The sequence below is a fragment of the Mustela erminea genome, chromosome 12 (assembly GCF_009829155.1).
Source record: "Mustela erminea isolate mMusErm1 chromosome 12, mMusErm1.Pri, whole genome shotgun sequence".
NCBI lineage: Eukaryota > Metazoa > Chordata > Mammalia > Carnivora > Mustelidae > Mustela > Mustela erminea.
The window spans coordinates 11,106,839-11,126,534 of record NC_045625.1 but is presented as its reverse complement, the minus strand read 5'-3'; the positions used below and the strand labels follow the sequence as shown (position 1 = coordinate 11,126,534).

The window sequence follows — 19,696 nt, the reverse complement described above, 5'->3', positions numbered from 1 at the left end:
CTCAAATTGTATGTAGCATGGACCATATGGTAATCACCACTGTGGCGAGCGGTCAGAGGAAAAGAGCGCGGTTGCTAGATTCAGGCAGATGGAGGGTCTGAGTCCTGGCTCTGCCACTTCTTTAAAAAGTGACATAACCTTTCTTAGCCTTGGTTTCTCATCAGTAAAATGGGGATACACTACTCTCTCCACAGGAGAACTGTAAAAATCAAGTAATGGACTATATGTAAAGAGTCTAGCACATAACAAATTCTTCATGTTATTTTCTTTTCCTTAAGACTTCAAGTCTTAATGATTTATTTAACAAAACTATGTTCAGCTCCCGAACAACGAAGGACGTTATAGGTAAGAACTATTATCATTTCATTCACTGCACAGATAATTACTGAGCGCCTTCTACATAGCAGTCTGTGTGCCAGAGGTCCATGAGTCATCACGACATTCCTCCACTTCCCAGAGTGGGTTTCCATCTCTTTGTGGAAAGGGAGCACGAGACTGAATGTAATGTAGCTGTGTATTTCTGAGAATGTATCCACACCCCATAGAAAATCAGTTGGACTCATGTCTGGGAGGGTGGGCAGAGGGGAAGAAATATACAAGTTTATCCTCTAATCACCACAAATACCATAATGTCCCCCACAGAACCATCCCACCATCACTCCATCTTAGGTTACTGAGCTGCTACTATGTATGCGCTGGGGGCAGAAGAAGGAATACTCCAGAATCCTGTTTTTAAGCTCACGGTCTAGCTAGTACATGGCATCATGAATCACTGTTTTAGGCTCAAAATTGTCAAATGTTAATCACTGCTTAAAAGCGGATCAGAAAGGTCTCTTTTTCAGAGTCTCCATGAAAAAGTAAAAGACCCTAAAATGAGATCATTTGACTTAAGACTCCAATAATAGCACCCATTTCTCTTTGCCACTGTCCCCGAAGATACAATATTTAAAAGTGAGTTTACTCCACTAATATACTGATCTCTTCTATGTTCCTACCTGGACCTGATTATTTACGGCACGGGATGATCCCATAAAGGGTGATCTTCTCTAGACCCTAACTGCCTCTGGTCAGGTACCACGTAGCTGCTGGGTTGTGTCTTTGTTTTACACTTCTACACTGACAGTACTGTGTTTGCGTCCGATTCTTCTCACACTCTAAGGGATTGTGTGTGTGTGTTTTTAAACTAAGCATCTCTACTGTGCAACACTGAAATACAGCCACTAGTCTGATGCATAGTATGGGAAAACAGGTATCGCTCATTCATTTGTTCTTCCACACATTCAGCAAATACTTAACAAGTACCTATTAAAAATATCAGAGTATGTGAGGAACACCAAGGAATACAGAATGTGGTCCAATCCTACAGGAACAAAGTAAGAAAGGAATCAGGATTATGATATGAGATCAAAGTATGGAAATCTCCCTCTGGATAGTCTAAGATACCACTAGGTGTGGTTTATTTTTCAAGTATTTTAGAACATGTGGGAATTTCATTTTGGTCATATTCAGTGATGCTCTTTGAAATCACTCAGGGAAGCTTGATCTTCATGTTTAAGCAGATTTCCTGCCAGTTCTTATCTTCTCTCACTTAAGGACCTACTTTTTACTTGAGCAGTCTACTTCTAGAACAATGGTTCTCAGTTCAGCAAGCATTTGTGGTGTGGCTCCAGGATGTCAGGACTCCGAAATTATGTTCACAAGCAGCATCGGTGTCCCAACCTGGGAGGCGGACTACAGAGGTTTGGGGTCAATATCGAATGATGGTCATCTTCTCCCAAGAGGCACAAAATATTTTGAAGAAATAGAACAAAAGATTCTTGATTATATTTTCTCTTGTGCATTAAAAAAAGTGGACTCCAATGCATTTCTTAATTTTAAACCCTTGGTACCTATCCCCCTCATATTTGCCTGTAAGTACTGGTGAGCAATAACATAAATGAGTAATTATTTCCTTTAGTTTTTATTCGATATTATGTGTTTTCTTACAAATCCTTCAGTTACTTCATGAGGTAGGAATAAATAAGCCAAACTCTCATTCGTGTTGTGAATGGCTTCAGATACTCTGACACCTGAACAAGAATGTTTGGCCACCGTTGTTCTAGAATGTGGCAGTGTCATTCTCCACTTCTCCTTTACTTTCTTGACCTAAGAGGGGTTACTATCCTTGAGTTACTATCTTCTGTCAGCAAAAACACTGTGCTGGTGTTTTACGTACATTTACTGCTATTTTTATCAGCAGTCCTATAACGTAGGCATTATCTGCGTTTTACAGATGAGAAAACTGAGGCTCAGAGAAGTTAAGAGACTTCCAGGGCCAAGACAAAAATCCAGGTGACTCCAAACATACTCTTTCCATCGCCCTCTGCCTCCTTGGCTGTTGAGAGCAGCAGAGCTCCTTTCCTCCCTGCTTCATCTGCGGGGTTATGACCTTGACTTGGGATGAACACTAAGAGGAGAAAGACTGGCAACTGGTACGTTATGAGCCCCTCCTCTAGTCCACTATAGACTCCTGCTGTCAACGCTTCTCTTTAGCTCAGGACAGCAGGTTTGGACTATAATTCTCTATCTGCTTGCTTAAAATAAACTAAAAAAAATAAGAAAATCTCTGACCAACTTTCCCTACAGAATATCCATGGGGACATATCCACCCTTCACAAACACACCACTGTCTGCTTAAAGGCAGCGTGGGCTCTGCGTGGAAAACAATGTGGTGGTTCCTCGAAAATAAAATCACCACATGACCCAACAATTCCATTTCTAGGTATGCACCCCAAAGGAACGGAAAACGGGGCCTCCGACAGATGCGTGCACAGGAAAGTTCACAGCGGTATTCACCACAGCCGAAAGGCGGGAGCCACCCCAAGTGTCCATCCATCCATTCAAGACTGGACAAGCAAAATGTGGGAGATCCATACATACAGGGGACTATTACTCAGCCTTAAAAGGGGATGAAGTCCCGACACCAGCTACATACAGTGTGGAGGAGCCCTGAAAATGCTATGCTCAATGAAGCTAGCCATACACAGGAGGACAAGTAACTCACTTCAGGAGCTATCCGGAATAGGGACATTCATAGAGAGTAGAGGAGAGGCTACCAAGGACTGGCGGGACGGGCAAGTGGGCAGTTACTGCTTAATGGGCTCAGAGTTTCTATCTGGGGTAACGCAAATTTTGAAAACACGGTGATGGTGCTTGTACAGTATTGTGACTGTAATTAATGCCACTGAATAGCATACTAAGTGATGGTGAAAATGGAAAATTTATGTTATATGTTTTTACCACCAAAAAAAAAAAAAATTTTTTTAAAGGGGGAGAAGAAGAGAAAAAAGCGTGAGCTCATAGACAGACATGGGTTCGATTTCCAGCTCGAGGCTCCCAAGCATTGCAGAGAATCTCAGCGCCAGCAAAGAGGAGCACACGGCAGCCTCTTCCAGGCTTTCTCCTTCCCCTGCTCCCTTACCTCCCGTGTCTCGTTCTCCTGCACACACTGTTTTCGGGTTCCTCAACCCTTTCTTGTAGCACAAGACGGAGGCACAAATTAGTGACACTCCTTGTATACGTTCTGGGCATCCTCTGCTTGCCCGCGTGGAGAGCAGGGAGCGCACGCCAGGAAGGGCTCTCTATGCTTTCCATCCTGAGCTGTGGTTAGACCGAGTCAACGCAAATCTGCTCCTTACCACGCTGTGACAAGCTGGCACCCCAAGTCAGGCTTCTGCACGCTGCTGACTTGCACTTCTTCTATTCAGAAGCCTTCAAAATACGGCGTTTTCAGACCTTTATTCACAAAGGCGATTGTTGCGATATTAATTAAAATATTAAAAGACTGGAAACGATCTAAAGGTCCAGTGAGAGTAGTTACAGAAATGATGGTGGCTGTCCTTGATGGGATGTTCGGCAGCTGTACAAAAACCGCGTCTGATGTAACGTTAGATGGAGGAGGGACAAACTTTTAACTTAGGTTTGACAGCAGCTACGGAAACACTTCGCAACATGAAAAGTTATTGACAAGAGCGTATGAAAGGTAGTTAAATTAAGGTAGGTGGGTTAGTTCAGTGGGACCATTGTGGTGTTCGAATGTTTCTAGTTTCTAAATACTCTTCTGTTTTCCGTTACACTAAAAACGCATAGAGATATAGTTGTGCCTTTTGAAGCCATGAGATCAATGGCGTTACTCAACCAGGAAACAGATATACATGGTGTTTTTCCGACCTGTTCCAACACAGCCTCGTCCGTTCATGCTTGAAAGCCAGGCTATCAATTTGCTTTTATCTTAACTTGTCTGTCTTTAAGGGGTTTTTTAGGTGGATAAATATGAGTCAGCAGAATCATGTGCAAAATGAGGGGCTGTAAGGTGGATGAGGCCAGCGTACCCACAGCTGAATCTGGAAGCCAGGCCTCCTGGGACAGACTAAGCAAGCGGAGTCGGATGCTGCCTGCACGGCCTCCTTCCGAGCACATGAATGTGACCGCCTGTTCACTGCCCCCACCCCAGCACCGGCTCCCTGAGGGCAGGGGCTGTGCTCCCTTCATCCTGGGGAGGCCCAGCTGGCAGCCTGGCCCAGAGAGAGCCGCGCTGGCCTGCTGACTCAACGACACTCATAGTACCCCATCTATCCCGGCCTTTCTGCAGACCCTGGCACGGAACAGGATGAGTTCGAAAGCACCAATATCCATCAGTTTTGCTCTTTGATTTGATGTTTTACCAAACCCTGCAGTGGGCCAGAGGTGGGAACAAGTACCTGTAAATGTACTATCTTGAGGCGACTCCACGTATGAGCTTATGAGAAACTACGAACGGAAAAAGGCAGGAAATTAAAACACACAATTCTATTTTTGAAAGTTCTTTCAAGCTGAGGCCACTGTGCTGTCTTCCAAAGAGAGGGTGGTAGGTTAGTCTTGCTCAGATTCCACAATGATATAATTTTAAACAAAGGAGTGTGGGAAAAGTAAGATTCTTTTAAAAATTCATTCGTTCTCCCTGAGAGGGAGGAAGGGGAATGTTCGAGGCAAATTCAAGAACCACACTGCTATACATATCCTCCAAAAGTTGCCATCTTCCACCAAGCACAGAAAGGATCCTCGGTCTAGCAATTAAAATCATTTGTCTTTTATCCCCTTCTTGCCAAAAAGGACCCCAGCCCTAACTAGTTAATCCCTAACACACACTGCTACTCCCAGAGTTGCCTGGCAACTGCAAGGAGGCGTGTCAGAGAGCAAGAAAGGCCTAAGTAAATGAGCTAGAGCCTGGGCCGCTGCTTGACATGGATAAAGGGGGTTTTTCTGAACGGGGCTGCCTGGCTGCTTGTGGTTCTGTCATTTAAGTGGAGAAGAACAAGTTGACATGGCCGATACTGTTAAATATGTTGGGCTCTGCACCTCCTATTCTCTGCGTGGCTGAAAAATGGGTCACATGCCCTTGCAATTTGTAGGCACTGTCTCCTCTGCCAGGGAGCACCAACCTCCAGAGCCTAAAGACAAGGCAGGATGCGCCGTGTTTGCGTTGCACACACTGAACACAACCCCGGCCTTGCACACCTCTCTGCTCCTTACTTTCTGTCACCCATCCCTCCAACCACTATTCCAGGACTGACTCACTGACGCCTGCACCCTGCCATGACCTGCGCCCGGCGCTGGCAATGCGGAGAGAGTTGTTAACGTGGAGCCTGAGGAAATCAGAACAAAGAGAGGCAAGAGGGTGCGGTGGAAGGAACCTGAGTTTCGGAGTCGGGCAGACCTGGGTCTGCCTCCTGGCTCTCCCGCCCACCGGGAAGTCACCAGCGATCTCCGCCTTCATCTCCCACCTGGAACGTGGGAAGGAAGGGGGCCGTCGTGGGAGACGGCTGAGATCACGGAAGCGGAGCCGCTGGGGAGATGAACTGAGCTCCATCCAGCCTTGTGGGGGGCCGCCGAGCGGGCATCCCGCTCTCTGGCCCTTTGGGAGAAGAATTCACCTGGCCCTGTAGAGACACGGCCAGCTAGCCCACGCAGGCCCTCCTGCCTGGGTCCGGCCTGGAGCCCTAGGCAGGGACAGGGAGCAGCGAGGCTCTGGCATGTGGCCGGCCTCAGCAGGGGGCTGCCGTCCCCTTCCCTCCCGGGCAGGGGAAAGAAAGCGACGCTCGAGATTCCCCAGCCGGCTGCATTTTGAAATTTTTCCAGTCGGACAGGGAAAAAAAAAAAAAAAGGCCAAAGAGTTAAAAGTCTCCAGTGAGCCGTGGGCCGTGGAGGAGGAGTGGCGCGTCCTGGCCCCTCCGGCGGGGGCTCGCCCCCCTCCCCGAGCCAGGCAGGGCACCGAGGGGCGCAGCGGGAGCCGGCCGCCAAGCAGAGTAGAAAGCAGCGCTGTCTAGTCTGTCACGTTTCATGTTGTAAAAAATCCAAACCCGGTGACTCCGCAGTGACCTGAGTCCCGAGGCTGCGCCCGCTGGCCCAGGGTGGGAAGCCAGCACACTGTAGCAGTGTGGCAAACGCTGGGGACACGCAACAGGGCAGCTAGAGGGGACGAGCCATGGGAGCTCTGGGGGTCTGCAGTGCCCTCCGCACCCACACCCGCTTCTCGGGGCCCCCCACCCTGTAGGCTCCCTCTGCCATCAGCCGTGGAACATTCTCCACATGTAAGGCTGCTGCTTGGGCCCTGCCCTCAATCCGTCTCAGGGGCTCTGCCCGCCAGGCTGCCACCTGCTTCTGGCCGCCAGCTTTCTGCCTCACCTTCCATAGCAAAGGCTTCCATGTAGTTGGACCGTCTAACCAAGTAAGTCCATGTCAGGGATTCTGCCTGAGGAAATAATTCAGACGGTGCATGAAGATTTCTATAAAGATGTTCATCACAGTGTGATTTAAAATGGGGAGAGGTTACCCACGATCTGAAGAACCAGCATTAGGATGATGGGGTGGGCCTCAGCACTGACCGCAGATTGTGGGAACTTGAGAAAAATCTCAGACACTTGCCGTTTTAAGAGCCCCACAGGTGGCTCTGATCCACGCAGAGTTAAGAACCACAGGGGTCACCTGATGGGGTACATGCTGTCATCGTAAGAGATGTTTAAGGAGAGTTTTTATATAAGGTGAAAAAATACTACTACAACATACTAAAACTACTACAGCATACTAAAACATAAAACAACATACTAGAAGGCAAAACCAAATAACTGAGAAGTGGATTACTTTGCCAGGAATATATCAACTGTCTTTAAGGAAAAAAACCAAAACCCAAAACCTAAATGAAACAAAAACAACCCTGACCCTAAAGCCTAGGCAGAAACATGCTAACATGTTGTCTTAACTCCAGACGATAGGATTATGGGTATTTTCTCATTTCTAGTCCTCTGTTAAACTTTTTTTTTTTTTTTTTCCCTTACCAAGAGCAGGTGCTATTTTTATAACCAGGGAAACAACTAAAAGACAAGTGGTCCTGGGGAGGGCACCCTAACCTCTCAGCACCGTGCTTACTGTCACCCAAAACAGGCTCACCCAAAGTACCATTCCCCATGCCAACCCCGTGTGGCCAATGCCCACTAACCCTTATCTCTTCTTGGGCTCATTTGTGCTTTGCAGTCAATTATTTTAATTAATTCCCCAAACAATCTTGCATAGGAAGTGCTGTTAGCCCATCTCTCAAATAAGGAGAAATTCCTAGAATTAAATCTATGGTTTAAAAACCATCGAGGTAGCATGGTGATGATGCCTGGCCAGAAAATTGCAGGCCCTCTGGCTTCCCTCCTGGCCGTCCAGAAAAAAGCTATTTGGGAGCTGATAAATGGGACCAAAGGCACGACAATCTGCCATATTTCATTGATTCTAAGATGCAGATTTCTTCACACTGTAACATCTCTGGAATCGGATGTGTCTTACAACTGATGGCATCCAACTGTGATTGCCAGCACCCTTTCCTGTTTCATAATGGTACCCAGAGTAATGGTACATCTTATGATTGAAAGGCAACCCAGACTCAGTGAAATGTACCTTGTTTTCAACCAAACCCATCATCCTATCCTCAGAATGCCACTTTTAATGACTATATAATATTCTAGCATACAGATAGACTTCAATTTCTTTAACCAGTTGCCTATTACGGACACTTAGGTCTGTTCCATGTTTTTACCATTATCAGTACTGCTACTGGGAATACCTTGCATTAAGTTTTTCGCTTTTTCTACTTACAGGCATCATCACCTTCTCCTAGGTCCAAATCTTGGGAGACATTTGACATCTCTTGCCCCTCGTCTCCCACATCTCGTATCTTTGCAGATCCATCTAGTCATTTCTTCTTCAAGGTACCTCTTCCTGGTGTTACCACCAGAGGGCTCTCTTCTGAGTCTCCTGGACAGTCCCCTGGTCTCTGCTTCAAACTCCCCTTTCAGTCCATCACTCTAGTACTGGTCAAACACGACAGTCTTAGCGTATCTCTGCTCAAAAACTGATATTTCCTACAAAGTGAAGTTCACACTTCTAGCCTAGCATCCCAGACCCTGTCAAATTTGATTCCAACCTCTCCAGCAGCCTCTTCTCCCTATCCAAACCCATGACTCCAGACAAAGTGGCCATGAGGGGTACTGCCTCCAAGCCTTTGCTCACTCAGTTAACTCCACACCCGCCACATGGAGGGATGCTCTCTCTTTTTCCAAACCTGAGCCATCAGACCCAGGTCAAGTTTTACCTTCCCTATGAAACGTTTTATGGCTCATTTGATCCTTATAACCATCTGGAGATGTAGAATGATAGGTATTCTTAGCTTCATTTCACAGGTGAAGAAACTGAAGTTTAAAGAGATGAAGTGGCTTGTTCAAGGTCATAGAGCTTAGAAGCGCAGAGCCCGGCTTTGAACTCCAGGGCTTCTGTCCTCAAACCCAGGGGCTTTTAGAGTCAAGTGCAAATACAACCATAAAATTCTTCTGAGGAACAACTTGTGCCCATATCATGTATCCAGCAATCCCTACCAAGATTCAACAGCCTCTGTATTCTAGACACTCATACGACAAAATAAAATCATTTTAAGAGTGGAAATACTGCATGTTTGTTAGTTCCCAGCAACACAAGGAAAGGACTAGACCAGTTATCCCATTCTCCTTTCAGAGATGGAAAGACAACAGTATCTTTCTTGAATTATACGAGCTCTCCAATGAGCACTAGAGCTGACTGGTTCGGCTGGGCCCAGGGTCAGGACAAAGAATCAGAGCTGCCTCACTTGGAGACAAGTAGGACATAGGGAATTTGCTTTAACTAAGAGCTTTAGTGGACCTCAGGGAAGCAGCTCTAAGGAAGCAAAAAGAAAGTACATCCCTTGTGTTATGACCATGACATTGCCTGAAGCAGAGGCAGCCTAGAAAGTCAGGCCCAAGTGCTGGACAGGAAACAAGGAACAAGGAATGGTGGCACCAGACTGCTGTTTCCTGAGCCCCCGACCTGGCAGCAAGTGTGCTCTGGGTGAAGGGAAAACAAGGTGGTTACTATTATTTTGGGTCTCACTTAGACACATGATGGAGTCATAGTAATCAAAAGAAAATTCTTAACAATGTGTAACGGTGGCTCATGGGGAAGCATAACCAAGATTCACTGTCAGAGTTTGCACGTGAAATGCACCGCCTGACATATAACTCACCTTGTCATTTAATAGAATAAAATGCCGTGGGTTAAAACCAAGATGGAAACGAACAGTCCCGGCCTATAGGCAGTGCGACCTATGCTGGTTCCTCAGACCCACTCCAGCCAGGCTGGATGCGGCTGCCATCACCGGCCGGCTCAGGATGAAGGAGGCTCTGCGCTCTTGAGAGAATAGGGCTGTCGGCAAGGTCACCCCCCAGTTTCCCTCCTATGCATGGTGACTTGGGCCCAAGCCCAGTTCTCCATTCTCTGTGGCCAAGAGGCCGGAAGTAGGCAGAGGAGAGGGTTATCAGGCGGGAGCTTCCCACTGAGGCCGGGAGAGTTCGTACTTTCTTTGGTTTTAGGGTTGCCCCTAAATATCTTCGCATCTTCACAGTAACTTCCCACCGCACAGGGCAGGCAGGGGAATGGACGAGGCTACTGAGGCTCAGGAAGGCCGAGTCAGCACGCCAAGTGCACTTTGGGAGCACCTGAGGAGTGAATCGCTAGGATGCCTTGCTTTCCCAAGGGTGGAGCCGAGGCCCCTTCCTAGGAAAAGGGCCTTGAGACACAGAGGGAAAGCATGGTTTTGGGACTATTCAGTCCTCTGCTGGGTTAGCAAGTCATGTCTCTTTTGAGCCTCAATTTCCCCATTTGTCAAGTGGAAAAGATCCTCAGAGAGCAGGTATGTGAGAGGTCTGGGCCCTGTCTTAACACGCAGCTGGTGCCACTGTCCAGGGAGGGGACAGGTCTTTAACGTTCACAGGAGTAGTGACCGCTTCACACAGAGCGGCATGGCTTCCTCATGCTAAGAGGAAAGGCAAGGGGAGGCACCCCCAGCCCCTCACAACGCAGATGCACAAACCCTTCTGGGTGAATTCAACCACCAGATGAAGAGCTGAATTCCTGTGACCCCTGAGGTATATTTCTCAGCCCTGACGTAGATTTATAAATGCCAAGAAGCTACTCACCGGCTCAATTTTCAGAGCATTTCGGTAGCTGCCGAAGAAAGCCGCCTGGGCCTTGAGGAAGGCCCTGGCCACGCCATCGCCAGTAGTTGTGGACACCTTCTTTAGCCGGTTCTTCAGGGAAGAGATCTGGTGACAGAGAGAAAGGAGACGCAGGTTGAGGGCAGGGTGGGTGGACGGCTGGCAAAACCCGATACATACAGAGCTCGAGAAACTTCCTGGGAGGGGGATGGAATTAACAGCTCAGGGGCTGGAGAACAAACCGCATTCAATATTGGGACAGGTTTCTGAAACTGAATCGAGCGTATCGAGTCAGAGCAAAAACAAAACCATTTTCTGAGTAGTTTCAATGTACTAGATATGCTCGTTCACATGCATTTTCTAATTTAATTCTTTCCGCAGTCTTGCAAGGAAGGGACCAGCGCTCCTGTCTTACAAGGGTGAAACAGTCGCAGAGAGGTTAGATTACATGCCTAGGAACAAGCCCAAGAACTGGCCAACTGGAATATGATTTGAAAGTCTTATAATCTGAGCCCAAATGACAAAAATTATTTTAGTTCGAAGTCTACTCTGTCTTTAAATTACTTACAAATATTAGAAATGAATGGCTTATTTATAACATATATACCTCACACCTCATACTCTGGATACATGCTAAATACATAAACACATGTGATATATATTTATTAAATATATTATAACTTATGTTTATTAAATATAAAGTAACTAGAGGAATAACATATATATTCTTACATCCTTCATACTCTAAAGGAATCATGGCAGCCTTACAGATATGTATTCAAAGAGATTCAGGAAAATAGTTAAGAAAGCCATGGCACTGGGAAAGCAGCCAGAAATATTTAGTATATAAATGTAAGCTATAAGGCCTTACATGGTGGCTAGACTGGCCTGCAAATTTGACTTAAGAGCCTCCTAGTGGTCAAAGCAAAAAGAGAAACTCAAGTTGTGAGATTCTTTGGGTCCATGTAGTACAAACAAACCACTTGCACAAATGAAAACGCATTTTCCTGAAAGTGAGAACTCAAAGAGATTTCTCCTGTGAATCCTCAGTGTAGGAAATCCTCATGTGTGACGTGATGGCTCTTGCCCTCAATGTGAGAGACAATACCAAGCTTCCTGGTCTGTTTCTAACAACCTTTCCATTCACCTCAGGCTGCTGCACTACACAACTTCTGGGCACACCGTTCACGTTGTATTTGTTCCATGTGAAAAGTATCCCTGGAACTTGGCAATGTGAGAGCCTTGAGTCAACGGTGATCTAACAGTGGAAAAAACCAGACCTGGGCCCTGCCCACGCGAAGCTTATATTCCGGTGAGGAAAATACCAAACCCGTGCGGCGTTGCTACGCGATGAGTCTATGCTAGAGCTCACTGAGGAAGTCAGCAAGGCTTCATGGAGAAAATCAGGCTTGAACAGAAATCTGGAGGATGAGCTTAGGTAGAACCTGGCAAAGACGGGAAGGAACAGTGTCCGGGGAACAGGAGAAAAAGCCTGTGGTGACAAGGAGCTCGGAGAACAGAAAGGACTATGGCTTCAGGGGAGACAGTGATGGAGAATATGGCCTGAAACGAGACTAGAGGAAAAGGCAGAGGTCAGAAGTGCTGTGAGTACAGTAAGGAGTTTTTTTTCCTTCGTCTTGAGGGAAAATGTAAACCTAATGACTGTTTTCAAGCATGTAGGTGACATATCGAGAGAATATTTCAGGAATCTGTATGGGCTTCGATATAAGATTACCTGATGGCCTGATATTATTTAAGTATAAAATAGAAAAATTAGATTCAGGTGGTCCATGAACCACCTACAAACTTTTAATATGAATGAATGACGATCATTTTTCTGGGCATAGGCTCCACACTTTTCCTCAGATCCCTAAAGGTACCCATGAACCTAAAAATACTAAGGATCGCTGGTCTGGGACAGATTACACAGACTTTAAAAATGCTCCTTGGGGGTGCCTGGGTGGCTCAGCTGGTTGCGTGACTCTTGGTTTCAGCTCAGGTTGTGATCTCATACGTCATGAGATCGAGCCTCATGTCACGCTCTGCTTAAGAAGAGTCTGTCTCTCTATAATCCCCCCTCCCACTCGCACATGCTCTCTCAAATAAATAAATCTTAAAAAAAAAATGCTCCATGGACATTATTTCTTACTAACAAGCTTCTGATAAGGGATTTTTATTTTAAAAGTCTTACTTATTTGACAGAGAGAGAGAGAGCATGAGCAGGGAGGAGGGGCAGAGGGAGAAGGAGAAGCAGACTTCCCTCTGAGCAGGGAGCCCGACATGGGGCTTGATCCCAGAACCCTGGGATCAGGACATGAGCCGAAGGTAGACAGACGCTGAACTGAGTCATCCAGGTACCCCAGGGATTTTTAAATAGCTTATTAAGATCTACTGTGTGTGGACCATAAAATTCACTAATTTGAAGTATATAGTTTAGTGGTTTTGAGTATAATGGTAAGGTTGTAGAACTATCACTATTATCTAATCCCCAACTATTTTTATCACCCCCCAAAAACCCATCTTATTGTCAGTTACTTCTCACCCCCCACCAATTTTCCTCCCTTCCTTCTGCACCCCGTCCTAGGTAACCATTAGCCCACTTTCTGTCTCTATGGATTTACCTATTTTGGACATTTCATACAAACGGCATCATACAATAAGAGATCTTTTGTAACCGGCTTCTTCCACTCAGCATAAGCTCGTTGTAAACAAGGTGACTCCATGCTGTGGTGCTTATCACCACTTCATTCTTTTTCACAGCTGAATAATATTCCATTGTGTGGCTATGCCATGTTTTATTTACCCTACATATTTAACTGGTTGACGGGCGTCTGGGGTGTTTCCACACTGGAGCTATTATGAATAATGCTGCTATGAACATGCATGTAGAAACTTTTATGTGGAGACACCAAGAGATTTTGAGGCCAGAGTCTGCATGGTGAAAATCCTATTGCCAGAACTTATGAAGATAAGCTGAAAAGGACATGTGAAGTTGGGGACAACACCTGGGTGTCCACATCCTACTGACTGGGACGTCCCTATTCTGGGACACATGAGCCCCAGGGCCACAGTGGTATGAGCCCATGCAGAGCAATGCAGGCCACTCAGCAGCCGGGCAGACTCTGCCGTGGACTTTCAACTTGAAATAGCAACATGGAACAAAACAAAACAAAGCATCTTCATTAAAAGGTTCAAAATATTGCCCTCTTCCAACTCTCCCAATAATAGAAATCCTGCCTCTCCCAGGGACGAGGGTGATGTTTCCATCCTTTGAAATGGTGCAAGCCACTGTCACTCTTCTAGCTCCTCAAAGGCCTTGGGCCACCTGTGCCGCGGATTATTCCTCACTTAACCTTCCCTGGCCTTTCCCTTTCATTCCGGAGGTGTTTAATTACCTTGGATTCACAACGCTGCACTTCAGGTGAGCCTCTCCTAATGGCCTCATTATCATTTTACACAAAGAAGTCGTTGCTGATTGTAACTGAGCAAATAAGAGTGTGTGCCTTCCTGCCCGCCCCAGATGGTCGGAAACCGGCCAAGTGGTCCTGGGCTCCTGGCGCCCCTGTGACCACTCAGGCCAAGACTTCTGAAGACCTCTCCTCACCCTGCAACACGGAGAAGCTTTTGTCAGCACTTCAAACTTTGAAACTTCAAGTATATGCGCATCTGATAACTGGGGATAGCATTTTGTCCTTTAAATAAAAGTGAGGGATGAAAATCGGAGGCTGAAAATAACCCAGAGTCATACATCTAAAACCGAACTTGCCAGGAGCCCATGTGGGGGTTCTGGTCAAATCATTAACATTGGGGTTCATCAGGCATAATCTGGGGGCGACAGAAATGCTGATGAGGCTCGCTTTCTCCTTTAATGAGGTATCAGGAGGAAGACAGAAAACAAAGGGAAGAGGATGCTACACTGAACGCATCAGCCTCTCTCAGATGCACCCCCACCACCCCCATCGCCTTCTCTGTCCCATCTTGGCCACTGCAGCATCAACCAGCTCGTCTCCTAGGCCAGATTCCGAGGTCAGATTCCGTAATCCTCCTTCCCTACCCACCACTGTTCTCCGCATCTTATCAGCACCACCCCAAATATCCCAAACCCACCCTCCCCTTTCAGTGCCCCTGACCTTGGCACTGGGCCACAGCGCTCCAACCCTCCTCTCTGGCCCAGACGGGTGGTGCAGCTGCCTAGACAGGCTGTGCTCAGTATCCCCTCAATGCCACCCACCCACAGCTGTCCTAGTAATCTCAGAAACATATGAATCTGGTCATTTCAATCCCTCCATCAAAATCCTTCAATGCTCCCCACCCTGGGCCATCACCACCTGCAGAAAAACATCCCAATTTCTCCAAGCAGTTGGTGACACGCTGCTCAGCTGGCCTCACTTCCCTCAGCCCAGCTATGTTGGACTGACAGTGAATTATGATTTAGAAGCACTCACATCTCTCCAGCCCATACACAGGCCAACAACTCACACAGCATTGTCTCTTGTACCTTCCTGGTCTATTTGTGGAAGAGTCAGTCACCCTTCAAAAGACCATCCAAGTGCCTATCAATGGGGGTCAATTAAGTAAATTATACCACATCCTTACAATGAAATACTGCATAGCTGCTGAAAAGTGTCTGACAGGATTTGAACTGACATAAAGAGATGTCCACAAAATACTGCCAAATGGGAGGAAAAATGCGAGTTGCAGAGCTAGACAGCATGAATCATTTAAAAATTTATGTTGATATAGGTAGTAAAAATCTAAAATGCCATGCATCAAACTTTACCTACAGATGGATGCTTTCACTTTCTATTTTATGCACTTTCGATTGTTTTGATTATCTTTTATTAAAAAGCACATGTTCCTTTTAGAATAAAGAATTCAAGTGAGGTATTTTTCCTTAGTAGTCAAATTAAAGGTTACTTTGGGTTAAGGGAAAGAGGGGATCCAGATGTCTCACCATCTAGAAGCCTTCCCTGACTACTAAGGCAGGGCCCATGACACCCTGCTGGCCCCTTGGACTGCCTTGGTGGGTCTTTGGTGAGAGGTCACTACCTCTCCTGCTAGACTGAGTTCCCAGAAGGGCCAGCTGGGCTTGGCTGGTATAATCAGTTAGCAATTGCAGCTAAATGAAAGAGCGGGCGAGTGAGTGTTTAGATACCCGGAGAGGCACTTCCAGTGGTCAAACCCCTCCGCTTGGAGGAAAGTCTGGGATCACATTCTTTAGTAAATGATCATTAGAAGAATCTGGTCTCCATTGGGAAGAATGGGGCTGGGGAGAGAAATTAATACCCATCCGTCCTTTCCCCTTCTGCAGAAAGCCACCACTTAGATGCAACCAGAACTGCAAGGAAAACAGAATTCTCGGTGAAAGCGGACAACTTGCCCAGTCTTAACTGCAAACGCAACTCGTGCAATGACGAGCAGCATTCCCTACCCCCGGTTCCTGCTCTGCCTGCTCACCGAGGGTCTCCTGACTTCCCTCATCCGCTTCTCTGTCCCCATGCACTCCTCAGTCTGGGATCGGACATCCAGCTCTCCTACTTTCTTAACCTTTCTGAGCTTCCGTCTCCTTTGCTGTAAAATGAGGTCTCTGCTACACCCGTCTGCTCTGAGGCTTAAATTCCAGGGGACTGGAAATGGCTGGTGAAGGCAACGAGTGCCTCGGTTCTTCGGTGTTCATGTTTCCTTTTGTCCCTAGACCACTGCAACCGTCTTTTAACTGCTGGGCTCTATTTTCATCCCAGTTTCATCCGTCTTTTGCATGAACTTGACTTTCTAAAACAAGAGGCTGCATCCCATCACTCCAGTCCTCCAAAATTTTCACCAGGCTCCATACTGCAAACATGATCAAGTCCAAATTCCTTAGCACAGTATTCGAGGCCTTCCACGGATGGGCTTGGCTCAAGCTCCATGTCCAACACTGTCCAGCACTCTCCTGAGTTTTGGAGACCTCTATGCCATGCCATGCTAAAAGCCTGGGGTGTTCTTTACCCACCCCCATTCTTGAACGAAATCCTTCTAATGAAACAAACAAACAAAAAAAACCAAACAAACAAAACCCAACCAAACAAAAACAACAGCAAAAACCCCAAAGCCTCTTTCTGCCATGCCCTCTGTCAGAACAAACAGCTCTTTCTCAAGGCACAGGAGCTCATTCCTTTCATTGATGCCTCATCTTTGCAGGCCCTGTGCCGGGAAGGGGCTGGGAACAGCCTCGGATGACCAGGGCCCAGCAGGAGAGCTTGCAGTCAGCCTCCCCCAGAAGAGCCACAAGGTAGCTCTTTACCACTTTAAAAGGGACTTTCGAGTGGCATGCGTCACCATCCTAGTGTTGAGCTTTTTGTATAATCAGTATTTATGTATCTTCCTCCCCACAAGAATGAAGAGAAGCTCTTTGTGCTCAGTAAATATAGGTTTCTTTCATTAATACTTGGTTGCAACTTGTGGCAGGTGTGGTGGGGTGCAGAAGATGGCAAGAAAGGTGGCCCACGATTCACCTAGCCACCTCTGACAGGAAAAGAGGTGCACAAAATCCTGCCAGACGGGGGCAAAAATGCAAGGTGCTGAGCAATTCATACGGCACAAATCATTTAAAAAGTCATATTATCCATATAAGTTTATATACACACGAAAAATCTGAAATGCCATGGATCGCGCACAAAAAGCATGAACCTTGCAGGGAGGTTTTCAGCTTCTGTTTTGTGCCCTTCTGAGTGTGAGGGCCTTTGTGCAGATTCCCCACTGCTTGGACGAGAGAGACTAAAGTCTTAGCCTGGCCTGCGAGGCCCCGAGTGACCAGCCTCAGCTTCTTTCAGATCTGAGGCTCCGTATCCCCTCCACGGCAGCGGCCACACCATCTGGGCCCCAGTCACACCAGCCTCTCTCACACCCCGGGCCCCGCGGGAGGCCTGCTCCTCTGGAGTGCTCCCAGCACCATCGCCCCCTCGCCCGCAAACCCAGTGCTGTCCACCTGGCTTTTCTGCCCGTAATTTATCACCCGTGTCGTCTGCTGTGGCAGCTGTGAGCGCGGGCAATGTGCCTTGTGTGACTGAGGAACTCAAAAGTTTTACTTTATTCCATTTTCATCAATTAAAATTTAAATAGCCGCATGTGAATAGCGGCTACCATGCGGGACAACGACTACTCACTCTTCAGGTCTCGGCTCAAACAGAATCACTCCCGAGGTCTGATCCCTCAAAACAGACCAAGGTTCCCTGTCCTATACTCCCCAGGGCCCTTCCCCTCAGAGATACACAGCAATGCGTTCTTTTAAAGAGTCTGTCTCAAGCCAGACTGTGCAGGGGGCCCCACTTGCATTAAGCGCTCAGTGTCAGAAATGAAGTTAAAAGACTTGTTGTTTTGACCAGTAGGACACCCAGCAGCAGCTGGGGGAAGGCCAGAGAGTCACACTTTCTTTGCCCCTTGGAAAACGGCCTGTAAGGACTAAAGCAAAGTAATTCTTCCTTTCCAGAAGAAACTAGCTATCAAGGCTTTGTTATAAGATTTCCTGGGGGAGTCTGGGTCTGGAGAAGTGAGAATGAACTACTGCCTTGTTTTCCCATTTCCAGGGGCACACCTACATTGGCCCTCTGCTACTTCACATTGGTAGTGAAAAATGGCAGTGTATCTACCAAGGCCTTAGTTCTTGGCTCCCATTTGAAGCAAAAAGTCTTGAAATGTAAAAGTAATCCCACCCCACTGTCTCTCACAGTAACAAGTTTCTGGGAAAACCAGGAATTCATTAGGAAAAAGCAAGAAGAATTAGTGTTTATCAACCCCCCTACTAGATATCAAATGCCATGGCAGGTGTTTTCAAACCCAGTTGTATTAAAACTTCAGAACCGGGTTAGACAGGCAGGATTATCCCCACTACATAGACAAGGAAAGTGAGCCTCGGCTCCATGTCACATAGCAAAGGGCAGAGGCCAAAGTCAAGCCCAAGTCTGTCTTACTCCAAAGTCTATGCTATTTCATTGATTCTCACTGGTGCCAGGATTTCTTAAAATCAGCAAATTAGATCTGTCCTTGATAGTGGTTTATTTATTCCCCAACTTAATATATCTCCATTATTGCTTCCTTTCATTCCTTGCTTTTCTGCTTCTTCCTTGAGAACATGGTTGTACCTTGACCTCAGTTGGCTTTAATTGGTTCTTCTGCATCCCATTTTCCCCTCAAAGATCCCCGTTCTCCATGGGGGAGTGGGGCCTGTGCTAGTTATGTGGAGCTCCAAGCTGGAGCTGGCTATGACCCCAGGGGCCCAGGTTTCTGCTCCCTCTGCCTCTCCTGACATCTCACTGGTCGAGCATTAAGTCAGAAAGTTAGAGGCGAGCCTTACAATCTAAGCAGCTTTTGTTAGACAGAAGGATCAATTTTCATTACGTGAATGGCTACTTCACTATATGCTATAATGGCTTTGTTGAGCATCTTGAGAACAAACTATCGAGTCCGCAGGATGACATTCTTGGGACTAAAAAAGCACAATTTTAAAACAAAAAGGCCCATTTCCACTATCTGCCAAACAAAGCTCAGGAGGAGTCTTGCACACACTAAAGCACTCCAGCCCCTCCTGTGTGTTTAATCCAAGTCCCTCTGCATTTTAAACGGAAACACAGCAGCAACAACTTTTGTGTTTTTCTACCTATCTGTAATACTCTTTTTCCTCCAAGTGCTTTTTTTTTTTTTTTTTTTTGCCCAGAGGAAGTGAAATTGTCTTTGTTTTCCCTATAAAACAATTTAGCTTTAACACACCACACACCCACACCCACACCCACACCCCCCCACACACAATTAATGCAGCTGAAAATTCTGCCCAAGCTCAAGGAGGCTACAAGCAAGATCTGAGCTCAGAATAAATGTGTATTTATATTATTAGATGGTCATTCAATAAAAGGATTATTTCTAACCAAATATGTGCATACGTGTATGCCTATATCCATATATATGCATCTGGGGAGTATTTCTTAAAGAAGGGTTTTCTCCCCCATACTTCTGGCAGTTTAGGTTTAAAGGTCAGATTTAAACTATCACCATGTTTCACAATGCAATCTGTGCAGTGCCGCGTAATGAAATGGTTCAGTAAAGGTGCTCGTGGAAATTCTTTTAATTAGGTCTAAGGCTTTTCAGTTGTCAACATGAAT

At 46.5% G+C, this 19,696-nt stretch overlaps 1 protein-coding gene across 7 annotated transcripts in view; it reads right to left on the bottom strand.

Moving 5' to 3' along the window:
* Positions 1-19,696, bottom strand: part of DENND1A (DENN domain containing 1A) — a 492,434-nt gene that overhangs the window by 143,445 nt on the left and 329,293 nt on the right. For all 7 annotated transcript variants that reach the window (XM_032307638.1, XM_032307635.1, XM_032307639.1 and 4 more), the window contains one exon: positions 10,545-10,670. In XM_032307638.1, the coding sequence (XP_032163529.1) occupies positions 10,545-10,670 (126 nt within the window). The remainder of the gene's footprint in view (positions 1-10,544; positions 10,671-19,696) is intronic.